Genomic DNA, 21,336 nt, shown 5'->3' with positions numbered 1-21,336 from the left:
TGGGTCTTAGGAGGTCTAGTATTGGTCTAGGTCTGGGAGGATCTGGTCTTGACTCCAACTCTAGAATGAGAATTGAGTCATCTTAATGTTACACAGATATTTATTAGACAGAAGTTGCTCGATCACACCAGTGCTTGTTAAAACAGCTTAGAGAAAGACGAACTGCCGGGCAGTCCAGGATCCCAGGATGCTTAAAGAGCTACCTAAATCCTAATTAACAATGATCAATATGTCTGGCAGCAAAGTTCCAGTAAGGTAATAAACCTAGGCAAAAAAAAAAAAAAAAAAAGTTATTTCTCAGAAGCTTTCGAATCAGGTAATTGTACAGCCTATAGACAGAAATGAAGAATTCATAAAAAAGCATCCATCATCAATGCTTTAGCTGACACAAGTTCACAATTTAGGAAGCGTAAAAAAGGAATATAAATAAAACATTACACACATATGCCCTCCAGGGCTGAGAGAGGGTATGAATGCAAAAGACAGCGTGGGGGTGTTCTTGGCCACAACTGTTAGCGATCGCATTTCAGCACTCCTCTGGCAAAAATGCATATGCATTTGAGCCAAAAGATGATGAATGGCACTTTGAATGGAACACAAATGAATTAAATATGACTGCTATAACCTTATTGGGGTGACAGAGATGGATTGTAAAATACTAGAGCAGCAGCCAGAAGTCACCCAGCATGCAGGGAGCTCAATAGTGTGGTAGGTAAGGTGAACAGGGTTTTGATTGATTAAATATGCATATTATGTATGACTGACACAGGGTTACACTGTGATCTAATTTAGTGTGGAATGCTCCTCTCCTCCGTGCCTTTAACTGCTATTTCAGTCAGAGCACTAATCTAGTTTAGGAGAAGTTAGGAGGGCCTAGTTAGCTAAGTGCTGTTAGGGGCGCATGATGTCCTCTTGGCAGACAGCAATACTAAAATGAAATGGATCTTCTGTAGAGGGTGGGAATTTCAATAGAGGGCAATCATATGTGCTGACTTACCATCAGCATTCACAGCCCCAATCTGAGGCTAATGTCTTCTGTAATATCTAACATCTGAGAATTGAAAACATGAAATGCCTTCGATTTGTGAAAAAGACCAAACTTTAACTGACACAGCACAAGGAACCTTACCCCTCTTCCATTACACTTCACAGAGCACTCATGCACTCCAAACACACTGACATTCTGACACTGCCTGTTCAAACAGATCTGTAATGATGAGAGAGGGAGATGGAGGGAGAAAAGAGAAAGAAACAAAGAGAGAACAGTGAATTTTAAAGAATACAACGGCTCCAGAAAGTATGACACTTAAGCAACACTTAAAAATTTATATTTATGAATGTAATTGCATTGCATAACAAAACATCAAACCAAGCAGCATTTTTTTTTAAGAAAGCGCAATTTGAAAAAAAGAAGTTTATAAGGTTTTAAATGATGAACCAATAAATATGCTGTCAAAATGAACACAAAAAGTTTGTGAAACTTAGTGAAACATTTCAATACTTACTAAAATTACCTTGGGACCATTTAAAAGTTAAATGACAGTACTTGTAAAAATAAAAGTTAGTTCTGGAAAAAGGTATAGCATCATCTTTGCACAGACAACTTTGTTTCACATTTTAGCATTAATGAAATGACAGTTTCGAATTACATTTTAGGGCCACTGTATCAAACATACAGTAAAATACATTAAAAATGTAATAATTGCAAGGAAAAAGGTTATTGCCCTTGACTATATAATTTCATGATCAAACAAATAATCCCTGTAGCACTTGCGCTGTGTAGTAGATTATTCTCATACCATGCCCTCAGCACACTTAGTCCCTGCCAACACCAGTCCTGGATCGGGCATATCGTCACCCAGGTACACGTGTGTTCCGCGGCACAGAATACGCCCACCTTCTTGCAGAGGTATATTTGTCTCTATGGAAACAGCATTGGTCCCAATCACTGGCCTGTTGGCACCCCCTTGGCACTGAATTTTTCCACACTTAGCATCCCTGTTTCAATCACACACAAAACAATGAGTGAGGCAGAGCATGAAAAAACAGTGCTAAATGTTTTCAAACTATATAAAATGGAATAAAGTGATAAAACAAGAGGAGATCTTGTTATCTTGAGGTAATCTCCCCTTTCACACCCTCTCACTCATGTGTGAAGAGCAGGAGTGTAATTAATTGTGACAAGATTACACGCAAAAACATGAGGCTGCCTCTATTACTGAATATTAATGTCACGGGCTCCAAAGAAATGAATAAAATTACATTCATTACAATATTTTTGATGGAGCATCCCATAATAATTAAAAAGCAAGTGACATGAATTAATCAAGATGACCTTAACCAATTATGTTCTTCAGTTCACACTTTCTTCATACAACATTCTATTTTTTCGAGAATGTGTCTCATGCAAAGCCCTGATATTCTGTTGCTGGTTCTCAATTTCAATTTATTATGTTTTAGTGTACCTTCACATAGGCATGACAAAAACCACATATTACCACTGTATATTAAAATACGTAAAAAAAAATAAAAAAAAAACGAAACAAAAAAGCAGAACAGACAAAACAAACAAAAAACTTAAATTGATCTTATATTAAGAGTGGTGTGTAATTTCTGCGCCACTAGCCTTACCAAACATAAAATAATGACTGTTTTCAAACAGGTTTCCCAAATGCTCGCCAATCTTCCATTGGTCAGTGTGGCAGTGGGGGCGTGGTCGAGCGCCCATCCAGAGAGAGAGAAAGAGGTAACACTTACACCTCAGCTAAATTATGTCTAACACCTGTCTCTAATTCCAGTGAGCTTGGGGAGAGCGGCATATAAACAGCCACGCCACCGACAGAAAGGAGAGAGAGAGTCTGGCACGAGAGTCTCACGGTGAAGCTACTGAATTCGTGATGCTACAGAGTTATGATAAAGACTTTGTGATGATTAAGAGGCTGTGACTATGAGCCTGTGATGCAGAAGAGTTTGTGAAGCTGAAGAAGTTACTGTGCCAGTTGTGACTGTGTTATCCCTAAGTTTGTGATTAAAAGCTCACCTGAGACCTGAACCTTCCTGTCCCAGTGACCTCATTCCCTCACAGTCAGTCAAACACAGAGTCCCAACCCAAACTGAGTCAATGTTGCTGGTCGGGATGCTCAATTCGACCAGAGATTTGCACTTTTTGGGGAAATCAATCTATAAATGGCTTACTTTTAGTTGTCTCTGTATATTACTGTACGCTGGGATAGGAGAAAGTATTTTAACATTGTCAAATGACAAACTTCACCTTTAAATAAAAAGTGCAGAGAAAAGTTAGAAATTAACAATAAGCAAATTTAATAAATGAATGTAATTGTTGTCGCTGGCCAGTACAGTACATAAAAGATGAGAGTGATGCAGTAGAAGTGTAAAAACATGCCCGACTTTCACTGTACCTTGCTTCGCATTTAGCAAAGGAGCCTTTGACGTCTTTTCCACAATTCCCATAGGGATCGCCTGCAGAGTTTACCCTTTCAAAACAGATCCCCGGGGCAGGTTTCGCTCCTAGACAGGGAGAGTGAAAATAAGAGTGAGACAGCATATGCCCACTGTCAGAGATGGAAATATGACACTGTTACAATCTCTCCATCTTGTTTGAGTTTGTATATAAACTGAAAACAGATGAAAGGATAGCATATGCCAAACTGTGGCTTGAATCCTTTTGGAAAAGAGAATGATCAGACATATGGAATAAATAACAGAAATTAATGTGAGCTGTTTTACCCCTTGAGCCCCTTGAGCTCACTGCATGAATGTATGTAGACTTGAAAAGGAAGGCTTGACAGTTGTTACATGTGGAATTACAGTGTCAAAAATCTATGATTAATGAAGCATATCGTATATTATCAAACAGTCTATTTTTGCTCAACCAGATAAGCCCAGATACCAAACAGGAACCTCACTACCATCCATCGATTAAAGAAATAGATCACCCAAAATTGATAATTCTGCAGAATACCTATACCTTATGGCATGTATTTGATTATAGAGCTGTAGGGGATGGTAAAGATTATCAGTAAATAATGAATTGGTGCTTTTATAATTGTACATTTTATAGCCAGTGGTCACTATGAACTGTGAAGATACTTAAAAGATCTCTTTTTGTGTTCCAATATCAGCATTCAAATTCGGAACAATATGTGGAGGAGTAACATTTTAAACTAACTGTGGAACTGACCTGGTCCCCATAGGGTGATGCATTGCTGCTCGTGGGTCTGGCAGATGCCATTGTAGCAGTAACCATCCATATTGTGGCATGCATGCCCATCGTGCAAGTACACATTGGCAGGGCAGTGGGGGTTGGTACCTGTGCAGAACTCAGGCAAGTCACATGAGTTACTGGCCTCTCTACAAGGGGTCCCTGCTGGTTTTAACTGCACACACAGACAAGAACAAAAAAGGTCTCAGACAACAAATAAGAGAAATGCACAGTGACACTTGAGGCTGATTTCTGTCAAAATAAAGCAAAGAGAAAGATATACTCAACTCCAATGCAAGCAGTGTGGGATAACCCCAAAGCCATGCTTAGACTAGCTTTCAATCAGTTATAAAGACTATTGGCTAAGAAACATCAGATCTGTAGGGTAATTCTTTTTCAGTTGTTTCTCCCAAGTTAAAAAAAATAAATATTTGGAATAGTTGAAAATTGGAAATGAGAATAATATCATTAATTTCTCGATCTCATGTCGTTCCAAACCTGAATGCTTTTGAAATGTGGGGGGGAAAAAATGCCATAAAAGTAACATAGAAGTAGTCCATATGACACATGTATATTCCAAGTGTTCTAAAGCCATACACTAAATCACACAAAACTACATATGGCGTTTGACAACTTGAAAAATAGCACATGACTGAAAATGGACTACTTCAATTTTTTCTTTTTTTTTTTCGTCCTATGTGGACCTTGAGAGTCATGGACACTATGAATTGTCATTGCATAGCCTGAGACAGCAATTTAGTTTTTTTTTAATGTCAATATAATGTCTGATGCATAATAAACATATGACAATAATAGTTTCTTGAAAAATAATAATGTATTTATATTTTATTTGATGTCATCTGTATGACATCACGACCCTGTTACTTTGAATGTTTTTCCATTCAAAAATCAAGTTTTAGAATTTGAGGTAATTTTCTTCTTTTACACACTATGCAACAAAGCTTTAATGAAAAAGTAAAAAAAGATGTACTGTATATAAAATATGCAATTTGTTGAACAGAATTTTGTGAATGCACTCTGGTATACGTATGAATTAGCAGTGCCTGTATTTAATTGTTTAAATGATTGTCAGGACTCTGGAACAGAAATGTCATTTCATAGGAAAATCTCATGTACTATAAAAATATGGTCATGTTTTGTTTTTAACCCTATTTACCAGCAGTGTCAACTAATTGGGGAGTCCCGGTGTCTCATTTGAAGAAATCAGTGTCATTATAGTAAAGACAAATCATATCCCTCATATTCATAAATGTCTCTTGAGACATTTATCTATAACAAAAATCAAACATTAATAATTAAACACAAAATTATACACTTAATGTTCATCTTTCTATAAAATGTGCCGAATTGTAATGTAGACATTTTTAAAGACTAAGGAGAGGAAGTAGTTGTGGCCAAACCCCAAAACATTTCATATCTATGAAAAGAACATGGTGCCCAATTTAAGATACCCTTAGATTTACAACTGTGGCATGTATGGTCTCAGAGAATTATAAAACCCAAAATTTCACAGACAAAGGACAAAAATGAATGGCTTAAAGGAGGATAGAAAAAAGCTGCAAGAACATTCTTCAACATTTAAATACTATAAACTATAAACCATTTACATACAAAACAATTACCATCTCAAAAATGACTGCATGACCATGTGAGCCCTTTAGATCTGAGGAGCATTGCTCTATGTGTAGAACCACTCTGGGGTCTGTCCCTGGGGTATACCACAGCAGAGCAAAGGGCCCTGTTCTGGCTTCTTTCCTCAGTCAGTACGTGAACTGAGCTCTCTGATTTATGTGTCTGGAGGCCTGAGAGGAAACTCAGTGTCTATGTTTGGAGAGTTAATGTTGGTTCATGTTGCGCTTATTAATGGGCCAAAGAGAATGAGACTTCCACGCCTTTCTTTAGCACACAGAAAGAGAAAGAGTGAATGAGAAAGAGGGACGAGAGAGTTTTAGAAAAGTACCTGGCAGTCTTCACAGCACTGTCCATGAGCGCACACAGCATCTCCCTTGAGAGTGCAGGTTGTTGCGTTACAGCAGGGGTTCATACACTCCTGAAAAACACATGGATGACAATGACTTTAAAAGGTATTTCAAAGGTAATACACCATTGTATCATCCAAAATCTTTAATTGCTTGGCCACAGCAAAAAAAATTTCAATACAGGTCAAGGTCTATCAACAGCATCTGTGGCAATGAAACTGTTAATTACCACAGACAAAGATGCTATGATGCAATGCATTCTGTAGGGTTTAAAAGTAGGAATGTGCAGCTCGTATAGCGGTGAGACTGTTCTAGGCAGATGAATTGTGGTTATGCACTATGGGACAACGCAAAACTTTCCCCCTCCCCAGTTCTCCCAGATTTTACATTCTGAACAGGTTAGCAAATCGTAACAAAGGTCATTGACATATTGAAATATAACAATAAAAGTACAGTAACAACAGTGCAGGGTGTACTCTTATTACAAATTAAATAATTACTGTAATCTATTTACTTTAACTACAAAAAGTAGTGTAATATTACATTTTAAATTCTTGTAATCAGATTACCGTTACTGACTTTCAATGAAATTACTTGTAAGTGTAACCCCTCTCTCTGTTCTTTTTCTCTGCCCTTCTCCCCAGAGAACACACAGAGGCAGTGTTTGAGCTTATGCATGGTGTATTTAATCTGGGAAAAAACACCTTGGTATTAGATACACATATTGCTTTTCCCGGTCACAAACTGCCACTCTCTTCCACAACAGATTTAGAACTCATTAAATCTGGAATGCAGTTGCATTATACTCACATTTTTCACTCTTTTTTAACATAAAACAATTAAACAGTAAAATACACATTGGACACCATACCTGGACATGGGACAAAACACCACAGTATTAGATACAGATATTGCATTTCACAGTCACAAACTGTAAATAAAATATATACGAACACTGGTGGCCAAAAGTTTGCAATAATGTACAAATTTTGCTGTTTCGGAAGGAAATTGGTACTTTAATTCACCAAAGTGGCATTCAACTGATCACAAAGTATATTCAGGACATTACTAATGTTAAAAACAGCACCATCACTATTTGAAAAAAGTCCTTTTTGATCAAATCTAGACAGGCCCCATTTCCTGCAGCCATCACTCCAACACCTTATCCTTGAGTAATCATGCTAAATTGCTAATTTGATACTAGAAAATCACTTGCCATTATATCAAACACAGCTGAAAGCTATTTGGTTTGTTAAGGTCAGTATTAGGTAAAAAATTGCGAAAAAGAAACAGCTTTCTCAAGAAACTCGTCAGTCAATCATTGTTTTGAGGAATGAAGGCTATACAATGCTTGAAATTGCCAAAAAACTGAAGATTTCATACAAAGGTGTACGCTACAGTCTTCAAATACAAAGGACAACTGGCTCTAACAAGGACAGAAAGAGATGTGGAAGGCCAGATGTACAACTAAACAAGAGGATAAGTACATCAGAGTCTCTAGTTTGAGAAATAGACACCTCACATGTCCTCAGCTGACAGCTTCATTGAATTCTACCCGCTCAACACCAGTTCCCTATCTGTCACTCACTCGACGTTGTGTCGATGTAGTGACACTAGGGGTCACTCTTGGGAGCCCGAGACACCTCTGGTCTTTGATAAAAGGCCAATGAAAATTATGTGGTATTTGCATGCCACTCCCCCGGACATACGGGTATAAAAGGAGCTGGTATGCAACCACTCATTCAGATTTTCTCTTCGGAGCCGAACAGTCATGCTCATTGAGCTGAATTCCTTCTGTTAATTCACCTCTGCTGGATCTGACGGTGCATTTCAGCGGCTTCTCCCTCCTCTGCACTGGTGCACTGCAGAGAACGCCCCTGGGCGCTCGGTCCTTCTACCTATGGGTTTGAGGCCAGCGCGGCTAGCACTGGGGGCGATTTGGGGACCCCAATGGGATCGCCTCCGCCGGGTATCCCCCCGCGGACCTCCCACGCCCCAGCCTCGATCGGGCTTCCGGATGAGTCTGCCGACTCGTCTCATGGCGAGTCTGGCCTCTTGTTCGGAGCCCGCAAAGCTGATGAGCTCTCGAGCGCAGCATCGGAGAGCGGACTTGTCCAGGCGGACGCAGAAGCCTCAGCTGGGCTCCCCCCTTTGGGGACGATTGCCCAGTCACAGGCTGATGCAGAGATGATGGGCATGCTTTTCCGGGCGGCCTGGAACCCTCCGCTCTCCCCTGAACCCTTGCGGCTCGATGACTGGTTCCTGGGCTCGTGGTGCCACTCAAAGCAGCCACGCCCCACTCCAGTGCCTTTCTTCCCGGACGTGCACGAGGAGCTGATGAAATCGTGGGGGGGGCACCTTTTACTGCCCGGTCCCGTTCCTCAGTTCCCCCGCCCTCACTACCCTCGATGGCGGGGCGGCCAGGGGATATACGGCGACTCCCCCGGTGGATAAGGCGCTCAAGGTGCACCTACGCCCGCAGAGCGCCGCCACCTGGCGCGGACTCCCAAAGCTCCCGTCCAAGCCCTGTAGGTTCACGTCGTCCCTGACGGCTAAAGCCTACAGTGCTGCTGGACAAGCCGCCTCGAAATGATGAAATGCATGATTTCATTAGTGAATGTATTTATCTAGCCCACTACAATCTCTTTTTTTAAAATATTTGAAATAATATAGTTATGAGCTATGCAAATAGGTGGAATCGGCATATACACTACATGTGGATGGCTGTGTTCAGAAGATAATTTTTAATAATGTTACATCAGAATATGATGTAATGCATGATTTTGTTAGTGAATGTATTTATCTAGCCCACAAAAGACTCGTTTTTATGAGAATATTTGAAAAAAATTAGTTATGGGCTCTGCATATAGGTGCGATTGGCATATACTGTACCTATGGATGGCAGTGTTCTGAGGATCATATTTCAAACACAACACATCAGAATATGATGTAATGCATGAATTCGTTAGTGAATGTATTTACCTAGCTCACTACCGTCTCCTTTTTTTGAAAATATTTGAAAAAAATTAGTCATGGGCTCTGCAGATTGGCGCAATCTTTAGTTTGCTAATTTCTTTAGTGTATGTGTCACGAACGCTGGTGAAGATTCCTCAATTGACCACCGGAGGTCTCACTCACCTGAATATTAACATTGAACTAAATTTCCCAAGTGCCCACATACATGGACTGATTACTCCACACCTGCCTCATATCACTAAGACTATTTAAGCCCGGTGTGTGTGTTCGTTCATTGCGAAGTCTTGTTTGCCCCGGCTACATTTCTGAGCGTTATTATTTACTGTGTTGATCTGCCCGTGTTTGACCTGTCTCTGATATTGTTGGTTGCCCTGGTTATCCTACCCACCCCTGTTTGTACTTTGAACTTGTGTTCTAATAAACCGCACATGGATTCCACTCAGCCTGAGTCTGTGTTACAGAAGACTTTGCCAACTACTGATCCAGTGGTCCTCATGCATCTGTCCAGCGAACTCTCTGCCCAAGCTAACCTACTGGCATCTCACCAACAACAACTATGCCAACCCACCACACTAATGGAAGAGTTTGTGAAATCTGTACAGAGTCTCCATCAGCCCGCATCTGAATCCGTTTCCCCAGCGCCTCAAGTGAGTCAGGTACCAGTCTCAATACCTCACAGTACAGTAACTGCTAATCCACATTTAGCTTTTCCAGAAAAATTTGACAGCACCCCAACCAGGTGTAAAGGCTTCCTCATGCAATGCTCTATGTTCCTGGCTCAACAACCCTCGTTATACCTGACTGATGATAGCAAGATCTCTCTTGTGTGTTCACTGTTCACGGGTAAGGCGTTGGAATGGGCAACAGCTGTCTGGGCCAATCAAGGACTAAACCGCACCACTTTCAATGAATTTATTCAACGTCTGAGAGAGGTATTCAAACATTCTAAGGGGGGAAGGAGTGCTGGGGAACAACTGCTTGCGCTTCGTCAAGGAAGAAATACTGCAGCTGAATTCGCTCTGTCTTTTCGCACTCTCGCTGTGCAAACTGTGTGGGTGGAAGACACATTAAAACTGCTGTTTCGTCAAGGATTAAACACTGATGTTCACTCTAAGCTGGCCTGCCATGATAAAGGCAGAACCCTGGACTAATTCATCGACCTCGCTATTCGTATTGACAATCTCATTTGCTCCAGGAGACCTAATCAATTTATCAGCCCTTTCACTCAAACGCATCAACCCAGTGATGATGCTGAACCTATGCAGGTCGGTCGAACTCATCCCTCCACAGAGGAGCGTGAACACCACATCAGGAACCGTCTCTGTTTATATTGCGGTCAAGCAGGACATTTGAGAGCTGACTATTCGACACGACCCCCTCAAACACACAATCGCAGGGTGTGTTGATTTCCTCTATTTAAACCACTGCTTGTATTGAAGTGCCAGTAAAACTAACGTTCCTGTCAGACACCATCATCACTAAGGCCTTGTTAGATTCAGGGGCAGCGGGCAACTTTATTGATGAAAATTTAGCCCAACAGCATAAGATACCACTAATTCCTTGCAACTCTCCTTTGGCAGTGGCAGCACTAGGTGGGTGCCCCCTGGGAACCGGCCAGGTATTGTAGACCACCACTGACCTTATTCTGCAAGTTGGAATTTTACACACTGAAACAACACGCCTCTTCGTCATCCACTCTCCACACAACCCAGTTATCCTCGGTTTACCCTGGCTGCAGGACCATAACCCACAAATTTCATGGCGATAGAAGCAGATCATGCGAAGGGATCCCAGCTGTTCGTCCAAGTGTCTAAAATCAATCATACCTATGTCTGTGAATACCACTATGGTGACTAACGAGTCCAACATAGCACCACATATACCTTCTGAGTATGGTGATCTATTTAAAGCCTTCAGTAAAACCAAAGCCTCGCATCTACCACCGCATCGATCTAGCGATTGTTCTGCTACCTGGTGCCTCACCAGCTAGAGGCAGAATCTTTCCCCTGTCAGAACCTGAGGCTAAAGCCATGAAATCGTACATTGAAGAAGAACTGGCCAAGGATTTCATTCGTCCATCCACTTCACTGGCAGCAGCAGGATTCTTCTTTGTGGGAAAGAAGGATGGGGGCATTCGTCCTTGTATTGATAATCGTGGTCTAAATGATATAACGGTTAAATTCAGATATCCCTTACCCCTGGTTCCCGCAGCTTTGGAACAACTAAGAACTGCTAAGTTTTACACTAAGCTTGATCTACGCTGTGTGTACAACCTCATTCGCATTTGAGAGGGGGGTGAGTGGAAAACTGCCTATTCTACCAGCAGTGGGCACTATAAATATCTCGTTATGCCGTTCGGACTGTCCAATAGTCCATCTGTGTTCCAGTCTTTCATTAATGACATATTCAGAGACATGCTTAACCAGGGCTTAATTGTATATATAGATGACATCCTGATTTATTCAGACACCCTGAAGGAACACATCAAGCATGTCTGGGCAGTTCTGAAACATCTCATGGGACACCAATTGTATGCCAAAGCAGAGAAATGTGAATTCTACCAAACTTCAATTTCCTTCCTCGGTTATATCATCAGTCCTGAAGGGGTGTCTATGGACGAGGGCAAGGTACAAGCGGTTCTAAACTGCCCTAAACCCACTACTGTAAAGGAACTAGAATGATTCTTAGGATTTGCAGATTTTTACAGAAGAATAATTCGAAACTTCAGCACTGTCGCCGCTCCACTCACCGCCATGACAAAGGGAGGTAATACCAAGCTTCGCTGGTCTTCTGACGCCATCCAAGCCTTTAATGAATTGAAAAGTCGCTTCACTTCTGCTCCTATTCTGCATCATCCTGATCCCAACGTACCTTTCGTGGTTGAAGTAGATGCATCAAACACTGGTATTGGCGCTATCCTCTCTCAACGCCAAGGTAATCCTCCTAAGCTTTTCCCTTGTACTACTCACGTAAACTCTCCTCTGCTGAACAGAATTATGATGTGGGCAATCATGAACTGTTAGCCATGAAAGCAGCATTCGAAGAATGGCGACACTGGCTGGAGGGGGCCAGACATCCATTTCTGGTATTAACCAATCATCGCAACCCCGAATACTTGCGCTCAGCCAAAAGAGTAAACCCCAGACAAGCCAGATGGGCACTATTTTTCACTTGTGTTAACTTTTCAATCACTTATCATCCAGGATCAAAGAACATCAAAGCCGACTAACTATCCCGTCAATTTGACACCACTCCTCAGAATCTCTCTCCAGAACCCATCATCTCATCCTCTCTGATCCTAGCTCCGGTCCAGTGGGACATCATGTCAGAAATCTCCCAGGCACATGCACAGAACCCGGCCCCTCCAGAATGTCCGATCAACCGAATGTTTGTGCCACCTAGTCTACGAGAAAAGGTAATCCGCTGGGTGCACTCCTCCACAAGCTCTGGCCAACCAGGCATTACTACCACAGTAAGATTGTTAAGAAATTGGTTCTGGTGGGAGACGTTACAGGCAGACACCAGTACATTTGTAAATGCTTGTCACACCTGTGCCACAGCAAAAAAACCCAGACAACTACCAGCAGGGTTGCTACAACCTCTACCCATTCCACAACAACCTTGGTCCCACATCACCATTGATTTTGTCACCCATCTCCCAAGGTACCCATCTCCCAAGGTCACCCATCTACCCATCTCCCAAGGTAACACCACCATATTAACTGTCATTGATCGTTTTTCTAAGGCATGTCAACTAAAACCCCTGTCTAAGCTTCCATCAGCCTTTGAAACTGCAGAACATCTTTTCCATTATGTGTTCTGCTACTATGGTCTTCCTGAAGACATTGTCTCTGACTGGGGCCCTCAGTTTACATCAAGGGTTTGGACAGCTTTCTTTTGACTACTTAATGTCAATATAAGTCTCACTTCAGGTTATCACCCCCAGTCTAATGGCCAGACTGAATGTCTGAATCAAGAACTCACCAAATTCCTTCGCATGTACTGTCAACAGAATCAAGCCGACTGGAGCCGCTTTCTTCCCTGGGCAGAATACGCGCAGAACTCGATCCTCAAACCTTCCACAAAATTGACGCCCTTTCAGTGTGTTCTGGGGTTCCATCCCCCTCAATTTCCATGGTCTGGTGAACCATCTGATGTTCCTTCTGTTAACAACTGGTTTCAATGTAGTGAGGCTGTTTTGGATCAAGCTCATGTCCATCTACAGCGTGCCATAAACAGGGGAAAAGAACAAGCTGACCACCATCGTCGTCCCAGTCCCAAACCTCTGTCACGAACGCAGGTGAAGATTCATCAATCGACCACTGGAGGTCTCACTCACCTGAATATTAACATTGGACTACATTTCCCAAGTGCCCACATACCTGGACTGATTACTCCACACCTGCCTCATATCACTCAAACTATTTAAGCCCGGTGTGTGTGTTTGTTCATTGAGAAGTTTTGTTTGCCCCGGCTACATTTCTGAGCGTTATTATTTACTGTGTTGATCTGCCCATGTTTGACTCTGCTTTGGATTACCCTTTACGATTCTCTGCTGCCTGCCTATCACTGTGTTTTGCCTGGACTATCACTATTGCTGTTTTGCTGCCTGCTCCGATCCTCTGCCTGTTTGACTACGTTTACTGCCCTGTCTCTGATATTGTTGGTTGCCCTGGTTATCCTACACATGCCTGTTTGTACTTTGAACTTGTGTTCTAATAAACCGCACATGGATCCCACTCAGCCTGAGTCTGTGTATAGTATGAGTCCCTCCATGGCACAATGTTCTTTGATTTTTTAGATTATTCGAAATAAAATAGCCATGCAAATAGGCACTGGCATACACTGTACCTGTGTATCGCTATGTTCTAAGGTTCAAATAAGGTGGGATGGTTATTTCGGCAAATAAGGAGCTGGATTCAACCTGGTGAAAAACTGGTGGATCTAAGCTAATATACTCAAGTCTCATCAGTAGGTGTCCCCATATCCCTCTGTAAGTGTGTACCCATCGTAATAAACACTACATATACAAATTGAACACAGCATATGATCAACTATTTTGACAAGATTCATAACTATTTTATTCTTCTGTTACATAAGCACATTACCTTACTGTAAAATACCCTAATATTATTTATGTATAATACATATACAGTAAAACATGAATTATGATTATATGTGCGTCTGTTTAAATATCAGTGACAGCCGAAGGGCATGAGCTCCCTAACGAGTCACTGTAAGGGAGAAATGCGACCTAGTCTCATAGAATGAAGGTTACTATAACTACATTTTTGCAAACTGACTTTAACGTGCCCTGTTCTATGTTTTGTCATAGTTTCCGAGTGAAATTAACACAAGGGGCTGATTATGACTTTAAACAATAATTTTTCGCTGTATTACTGCTATGTAGGGGTGTAACGGTACATGTATTCATCCCGAACCGTCACGGTATGGACGTCACGTTTCGGTGCATGCAGTCAGACGAAGAATACATCAGTCACAGGCGATCCACACACCATTCCAGAAGGGGGCGTGCGCAGTAATGCAACGCTTTTTGCTAACCGCCACAACAGGAAAAAGAGCAGAAGAAGAAGACACCATCCATGCACCCACCCAAACAAGAATGGCGAGTTCAGATGACACGCAAGAGCTCAAAGATCCGCCTACTTGTTTTAAATCAGCAGTGTGGGAAAGTTTCGGGTTCCCAGTGAACTACGGCAGCAGTGGAGAGCGAGTGGTAGATAGGATGAGGATGGTGCGTCGGCGTTGTAAACAGCTGAACGGTATGTGAGTGGAAATACATCCAACATGCTAACACATATCAGACGACATCACCCAGATATACAAATGACCGGAGCTAGGTAAAAAAAAAAACGACAGGAGTGCAAAAACTTATCTCTGCAGCTTTTAACCAGCCTCTAGATGTGAGAGCAGACAGGGCCAAAGTCATTACCCAGGCAATTGGCATATACACAAACAACATATAGTTTAAGTGGAACAAATTGTAACACTCCTTCTCCTAATGCACAAGTTTAATTTTTCATTATTATATTTATTTTGTACTTTATAACAAAAGAGATGCTTTTCTGTTTTGTAGCTGATTGTGACCAAATACCTTTTGTTTTTTATCAGCCCTACAAAAAAATATGACCTATGCAAGAGTGCATTCTGTTTACTCCTTAGTGCTTAATACACTAAAGGAGACTGTACTGTATCAACTACCTCAGGGGTGGACTAAATGCTGCTAGGTGGAACAAACTGTAATTTGCACTACTGTCTGTTCAAAATAAATTAAAAGAAACTTAGCATTTGGGATTTGTTGCTTTTTCCTGTTGTATTGAACTCGTATCGAACCATGACCCCAAAACCGAGGTACGTACCGAACTGTGACTTCTGTTTATTGTTACACCTCTACTGCTATGATATCGAAACACTTTTACTCCAACTTTTATTCCAATGTGATTAGCTTGCACAGTAGCTCACCTCGTATTCTCACCTTATATGTTGGACTTTGAATTCGGAGGTCCGTGGTTCGAGCCCAGCCAAACACATAACTGACACTAAATGACGTGGTTGCTTCAGGAAATGTACTTTTCATTTCACATTTTGTTTTTGAACACTATTGGTTAGGTTTAGGTGTTGGTTTAGTGCAGGGGTTGGGAACCTTTTTTCACTAAGGAGCCAATTTTTTACTTTTTGGTTGATGCATTTTTTCGAAAAAGCCATACCACAAACGAATAATTTTCTATTTTCAAAAACAACGTTTTTCAATTAAATAAAATGTTTATATTGCCCATAGACTCCTCAAAAACAAACAAATATGCAAAAATTAATAGGTAACATGTTGCAATATGGAACTGAGTACACGTGTTTGTGCAGTTCTCCATAAAATTACTTCATTTTACAGTTGTTCATGAAAAATGTAACTTCCATTTTGGGCTGGGCGATATGAAAAAAATATTTTAATGATAATCGCATTAAAAATATCATGATATCGTGAATATTTTTGCTTTATTGATTTTGCTTTAAAAATGTAATTTATTGAAACACGATAAACTTAAACAAAAGACATTTCTAAATTCAAATTGCACTTTAAATGAAATGAAAAAAACAATTAAAATAACAAAGTAATTAAAAAATCTTATATATAACCACCTTCCCAAATCCAAACATTTACCGTCTCCAATGGCCCCATTTGCCATCACGCAAGTATCAGTATGCGGCAACAGGTAAAAAATTACTAATAGCATACAAATTAAGAAATAAAGACAATTATAAATGTAAGATAATTATAATAATCATCATAATAAATAAGCCTAATAAATTCCCTTGTGTTCCCAAAAAATGCTGCCAAATGTGTGTTCTTATCGAATGTGTTTGTATTGCGTTTTGTTAATACAGTTAATGTTGCCTAAGTAAATAAAATAGAACTCAATTTTAGGTTCAAGGTGAACGTGTCTTGTATTAGTTTATGATTTAATCAAATTCATCTTTGTTTCTTTAATACAAAGATACCTGAACCTGCAAAGTTGCGTTCACAATGTGTTTGAGCAAACTGCTCCGTGGAAATAAAGCGAAACTCACAGCACCTCACGAGATGATCGGAGATCATTTGCAGCATTCCCATAGATAATATTATTCTTCCAAACAGTTTTCAGTTGAATGAAACAGAGAAAAAGGAGTGATAACTCTTTACATGCGCTTGCTCCACGAGACAGTGTCCTTCTACACGCCTCTGAACAAACAGTGAATCAGACATGAACACTGATGGCTTTTCTTTTGTCTGTTCTTAAAAAATATAATAAAGTGTGTTTCTTCAAGTGCATCTTTTTGACTAACAGCATTTCTTGTCATGTGTCACTCCGAGATGTCTTACAGGTCACCCACCTGTTGCGGGTAGATGAGCAAAATTACTCACGCATGAAATACATTTGGACGAGGAGCTCGCGAACTAGATTGAGCCTCGTCGCATTTTGCACATAACAAATAACGAACATTCATAAAATCGCTCGTTGAAAATGCTCTTAACAGCTAAGCTCAATAGTTATTGGGAAACGAGGCCCAGAACTCTATGAATGTGCGTGTCTAGGAGAAGCACTTTCATTGCACTCGTGAATAGCAGAGCTCACTGCGTACACATATCAAATCAGACGCGCATCGGTGGCTTTTCTTTCGTCTGTTCTTCAAAATAGAATCACTATTTTCGTCAAACGCGTGTCTTTGTGTCTAATTTCTTGTAATATATCACTCTGAGAAGTCTTACAGGTCACCTTCCACAGTGGCTGGTACATCAGCAAAATACTCCACATGAAAAATCTGCATTTGGCAGGTTTTCATTTCAAACCTTGTTCACCAGGAGTAGGCTGTACGACAAATTCGGAAGAAAACAAAACAGTGTCACTGACTTCAAGCTTTGCAATCGCACCCACATTTTCTGTTGGAAAATTATCACTAGAAAGTTTTAAACGATCATGTGTTGGTGAATGGTGAGACACCCGGCGAGCCACTTGATTTTTAACAAAGAGCCACTTGTGGCTCGCGAGCCATAGGTTCCCGACCCTTGGTTTAGGGTAAGGATGTCTGTTTTGTTTACCTCTCATTTGATTTTTTTAGAACACTATTGGTTAGGTTTAGGTTAAAGTTTAAGGTTATGGCGGTGTTTTACTCATTAAAATCTTCATCTAATATTCACCTTAAAAAACCTCGTCTGATTACAACACTATTTTACTCGCTTTTGACGCCCCCCGCTGGACATTTCACTAGAAAACTGCAGCAAAACATAAATAAGGAAAAGAAGACACCAATAAATAAAAAAGCAATAAGGCACATAATTTAGTTTTGCAAAAATGTTGCCATGTAATGTTCATGAGATCAGGCTGGAGAAACGTTTGCTGCTGAGTGTATGACTTTAAAAATGAACAAGGAGTAAATGTAGACATGTTTTTTGAATTTGTAAAGGAGAAAAAAAAACTTCTCTGTGAAAAGTGATTTTAGAAAGTAACTTAAAATGAATTTGTAATGTGATAAAAATGTTCAATAAAGTAAAATGATTTCAATTTTAGAAAATGACAGTAATTAGTAATTTTTAGTGGATTACTGTTTGAGTACCCTAACACTAACCCAACACTATGTAACAAATGAAAAGGGAATGAAAAGGGGGGGGGGGGGGTGATAAATGCTTCAACAGAATAAAATATGACCCCTATTATTTGGCATGAGACAACTAGAGGTAACAGAAAAACAATGAAAAGCAACAAAAAAATCTGAACATTTGTCCAGTTTGATCAATGCCTTGGATATTAATTCCAGGTGTGGGGTTTGTGTTCTTTTAGAAAATTCCCTTATGTCAACCAGTTCTTTGCATCCATGGTAACAAAAAAATGTTTGGAAAAGTTGCTGTGGGTTTGTGTGTGTGTCTGTGTGTTGACATGTCTGGTTTAAATTAGTAGTTGATGCATTGTTCTGATCTTTTTTTCTTTTTTCATGTTATTTTCTCTGAACTCTTGATATCAGCGAACTGTGTTTGTTTGCACGTGTGTAAAAGTGAGTGACATCATCACTGACCCAAGGTGGAAATGACAGGGATGTCGGAGTCCTAACACAATTGAAGGAAAGAGGACATTTTCTCAGAGGAGAAAATGAGAGGAAAAGATAAAGAGGAGTGAACCCTGCTTAAAAAAGCTTAAACAAGCCTAAGTGGGTTTGCTTGTCTTAGCTGGTCTCCCAAGCTGGTCTGTTGGCTGATTTTAGGCACTTGTCTTAGTTGGTCTCCCAGGCTGGTCTGTTGACTGATTTTAGGCACTTTTCAGTTTGTCAGGCTGGGAGACCTGATACAAAGACTAGCTTAACCAGCATACAGTTCCTCTGCTTGTCTAGGCTGGTTTATGATGGTTAGTGCTGGTTTGGGGGTGGTATAGCTAGTGCACCAGCATAGCAATGCTTTTCACCAGTAAAACCTACCTAGTGAAGCTGGTTGACCAGCATGGTCTTTTTTTATAAAGCTGGTTAAGCTAGTTTAAAAGCCTGTATAAGGCCACCAACACACCAGCATCCCTTGCTGAGGGACTAGCACCCAAACACAACATATCTTTTCACAGGGTAGTGAAGTAGGAGAACTTAGTTTTCCTCCAAAGAAGCTAACAAAGACCTCAAATCACTAACATTTTATTTCATACACCCCAAAATCATGACATTAGGACTTTTCTGTTTAATCACCCTCACTCCCTTTCTCCCCCTCATTTCCTCAAGGTCCAGGGTTCTGGTATGTACTGGGAGAGGTGCTGAAGGTTTAGGTTGGGTTGGGTCAGTCCGCTGCCCATAACTACTCCTCAGAGTTAGAGAAATCTCTTTACAGACCTGCTGTTTTCTCTAAACTAGCGTCAGGCAGTTGTGAAATGATGGGGGGGATGGGGCTCTTTCTTACTTCTACCCAACACTCAAGTCCTGCTGCTGAGCTTCCTCTTTTTGCTCTTTACACACTTCCTCCCTCATTCCCTCTGGTGAGATCACTGAAGCTCACGAGCCAGAGTGCCAGTTTAAAAACAGACTTTCCTCCTTGAAAGATCTCAGACTTTAGATTTCATGCTAGACTTTTTATCTCGGGTCTATACTTCCATCACATTACGTTACAATAGATATTAAAATGGTTAATGCATAGATTTAAGAGTGGAATTACAAAGTGAAATTTTATATAATGATAAATATGATATAATATTGAATAATTTCATGATAATTGTTGGTAGTATTATGAACATGACACACAACACACTGTATGTGAACAACCTTACCTTAAAAAAAAAAGACACAAAATAAATTGGAGTAGAAAATCAAAATTGAACACTTTGGCTTGTGGTGTGAACATAGCCATAGACTTATATTACAGAAATACATGTAGTATTTTTGATCAATTATTTTACATGAATTGAAGCTATGACCATTCGCATCTGCAACATCTAGAAACGTAATCCTGACCAGGTAAAAACTGTGCATATATTACAATATTTTATCCCTTCTAGTGAAAAGCTGGACATTTTGTGATTTCTTAGCAATGCTCTAATGGTAAATGATTTCCATGGTGGAATTACTCACTATGAATAATTTCAAAGACTTCCTGCAGAACCTGTAATAAGATTAGAGACATGGCAGTGACTTCTGCACAGTTTGGGCTGTTTAAGATTTCTTTCACACTTTATAATGTTTAAATGCAGCTACTTGGCAAGTGCTCAGCAGATCTTTACAGATATGAGAATATGTTGTTGTTTCCAAATATCAATTCTGGAGCAGATTTGAGGTTAAAGGCAAAGATCAGCAAGAATTTTCATTCTAGTCCAGACTGGTGAAAATGAATAGTTCACCCAAAAACAAAAATTCTGTTATTATTTACTCACCCTCATATTGTTCCAATTATTTTGCCTAACATCTCCTTGAAGAAAGAAAGCCATATGAGCTTGGAATAACATGATAATAATTTTCATTTGAACTATACTTTTACTGATGGTTAGTGCTGGTTTGCTGCTGGTCTTGCTGGTGAACCAGCATAACCATATAAAACGTATCTGGTGACGCTGGTCGACCAGCATGGTCTTTCAGATAAAGCTGGTTGGCCAGGGAGGTCTTGCTGTTGGAGACAGCATATTAGCTTCCAATGCTGGGGACCAGCATCCAAAACACAGCATGAGATGGTTTCCAGCAGGGCTATGAATATTAAACCAACCAAATGAAATTGCAAAAAAACCACAAAATAAAAACACCAAAGACTGGATATGAAGCTGGATTCAGATCAAATTGAGATGAATCCTGACAACTAAAAGAGAGACTGGGACCTGCTGTGTAGTGACATTAAGAGGTCTCTGAAGTGTGTAGCTCTTTCATACCTCTGGCTCTCCACAGTCACACTCTTCTCCTTCCTCGATGTATCCGTTGCCACATTTCTGTCCCCCGTAGAGCATTTTGACTTCAGGCATATTATACAAACACATGCCCACCCCCTTCTCCAGACTCATCACCAGATCCTTCTTACTACAGGTACTGAACACTGTGGGGAAGGGGTACCTATTTAGAGGAAGGGAAATTAGAATGAATTAACTGAAATATTTTGGATTAGCAATAACACAATTGGCTACAAGTGCACTTTGAAGA

The 21,336-nt window shown here is 40.4% G+C and overlaps 1 protein-coding gene across 1 annotated transcript in view; it reads right to left on the bottom strand.

Moving 5' to 3' along the window:
• The window catches only part of adam12b (ADAM metallopeptidase domain 12b), a 184,268-nt gene that overhangs the window by 23,002 nt on the left and 139,930 nt on the right, over positions 1-21,336 (bottom strand). Inside the window, exons 12-17 of the mRNA XM_051646093.1 lie at positions 21,072-21,249; positions 6,204-6,293; positions 4,202-4,397; positions 3,420-3,528; positions 1,800-1,998; positions 1,130-1,207 (exon numbers count right to left, since the gene is read on the bottom strand). Coding sequence (XP_051502053.1) covers positions 1,130-1,207; positions 1,800-1,998; positions 3,420-3,528; positions 4,202-4,397; positions 6,204-6,293; positions 21,072-21,249 — 850 coding nt within the window. The remainder of the gene's footprint in view (positions 1-1,129; positions 1,208-1,799; positions 1,999-3,419; positions 3,529-4,201; positions 4,398-6,203; positions 6,294-21,071; positions 21,250-21,336) is intronic.

The sequence above is a fragment of the Myxocyprinus asiaticus genome, chromosome 20 (assembly GCF_019703515.2).
Source record: "Myxocyprinus asiaticus isolate MX2 ecotype Aquarium Trade chromosome 20, UBuf_Myxa_2, whole genome shotgun sequence".
Lineage (NCBI taxonomy): Eukaryota > Metazoa > Chordata > Actinopteri > Cypriniformes > Catostomidae > Myxocyprinus > Myxocyprinus asiaticus.
This window is presented reverse-complemented; position numbering and strand designations above follow the sequence as displayed.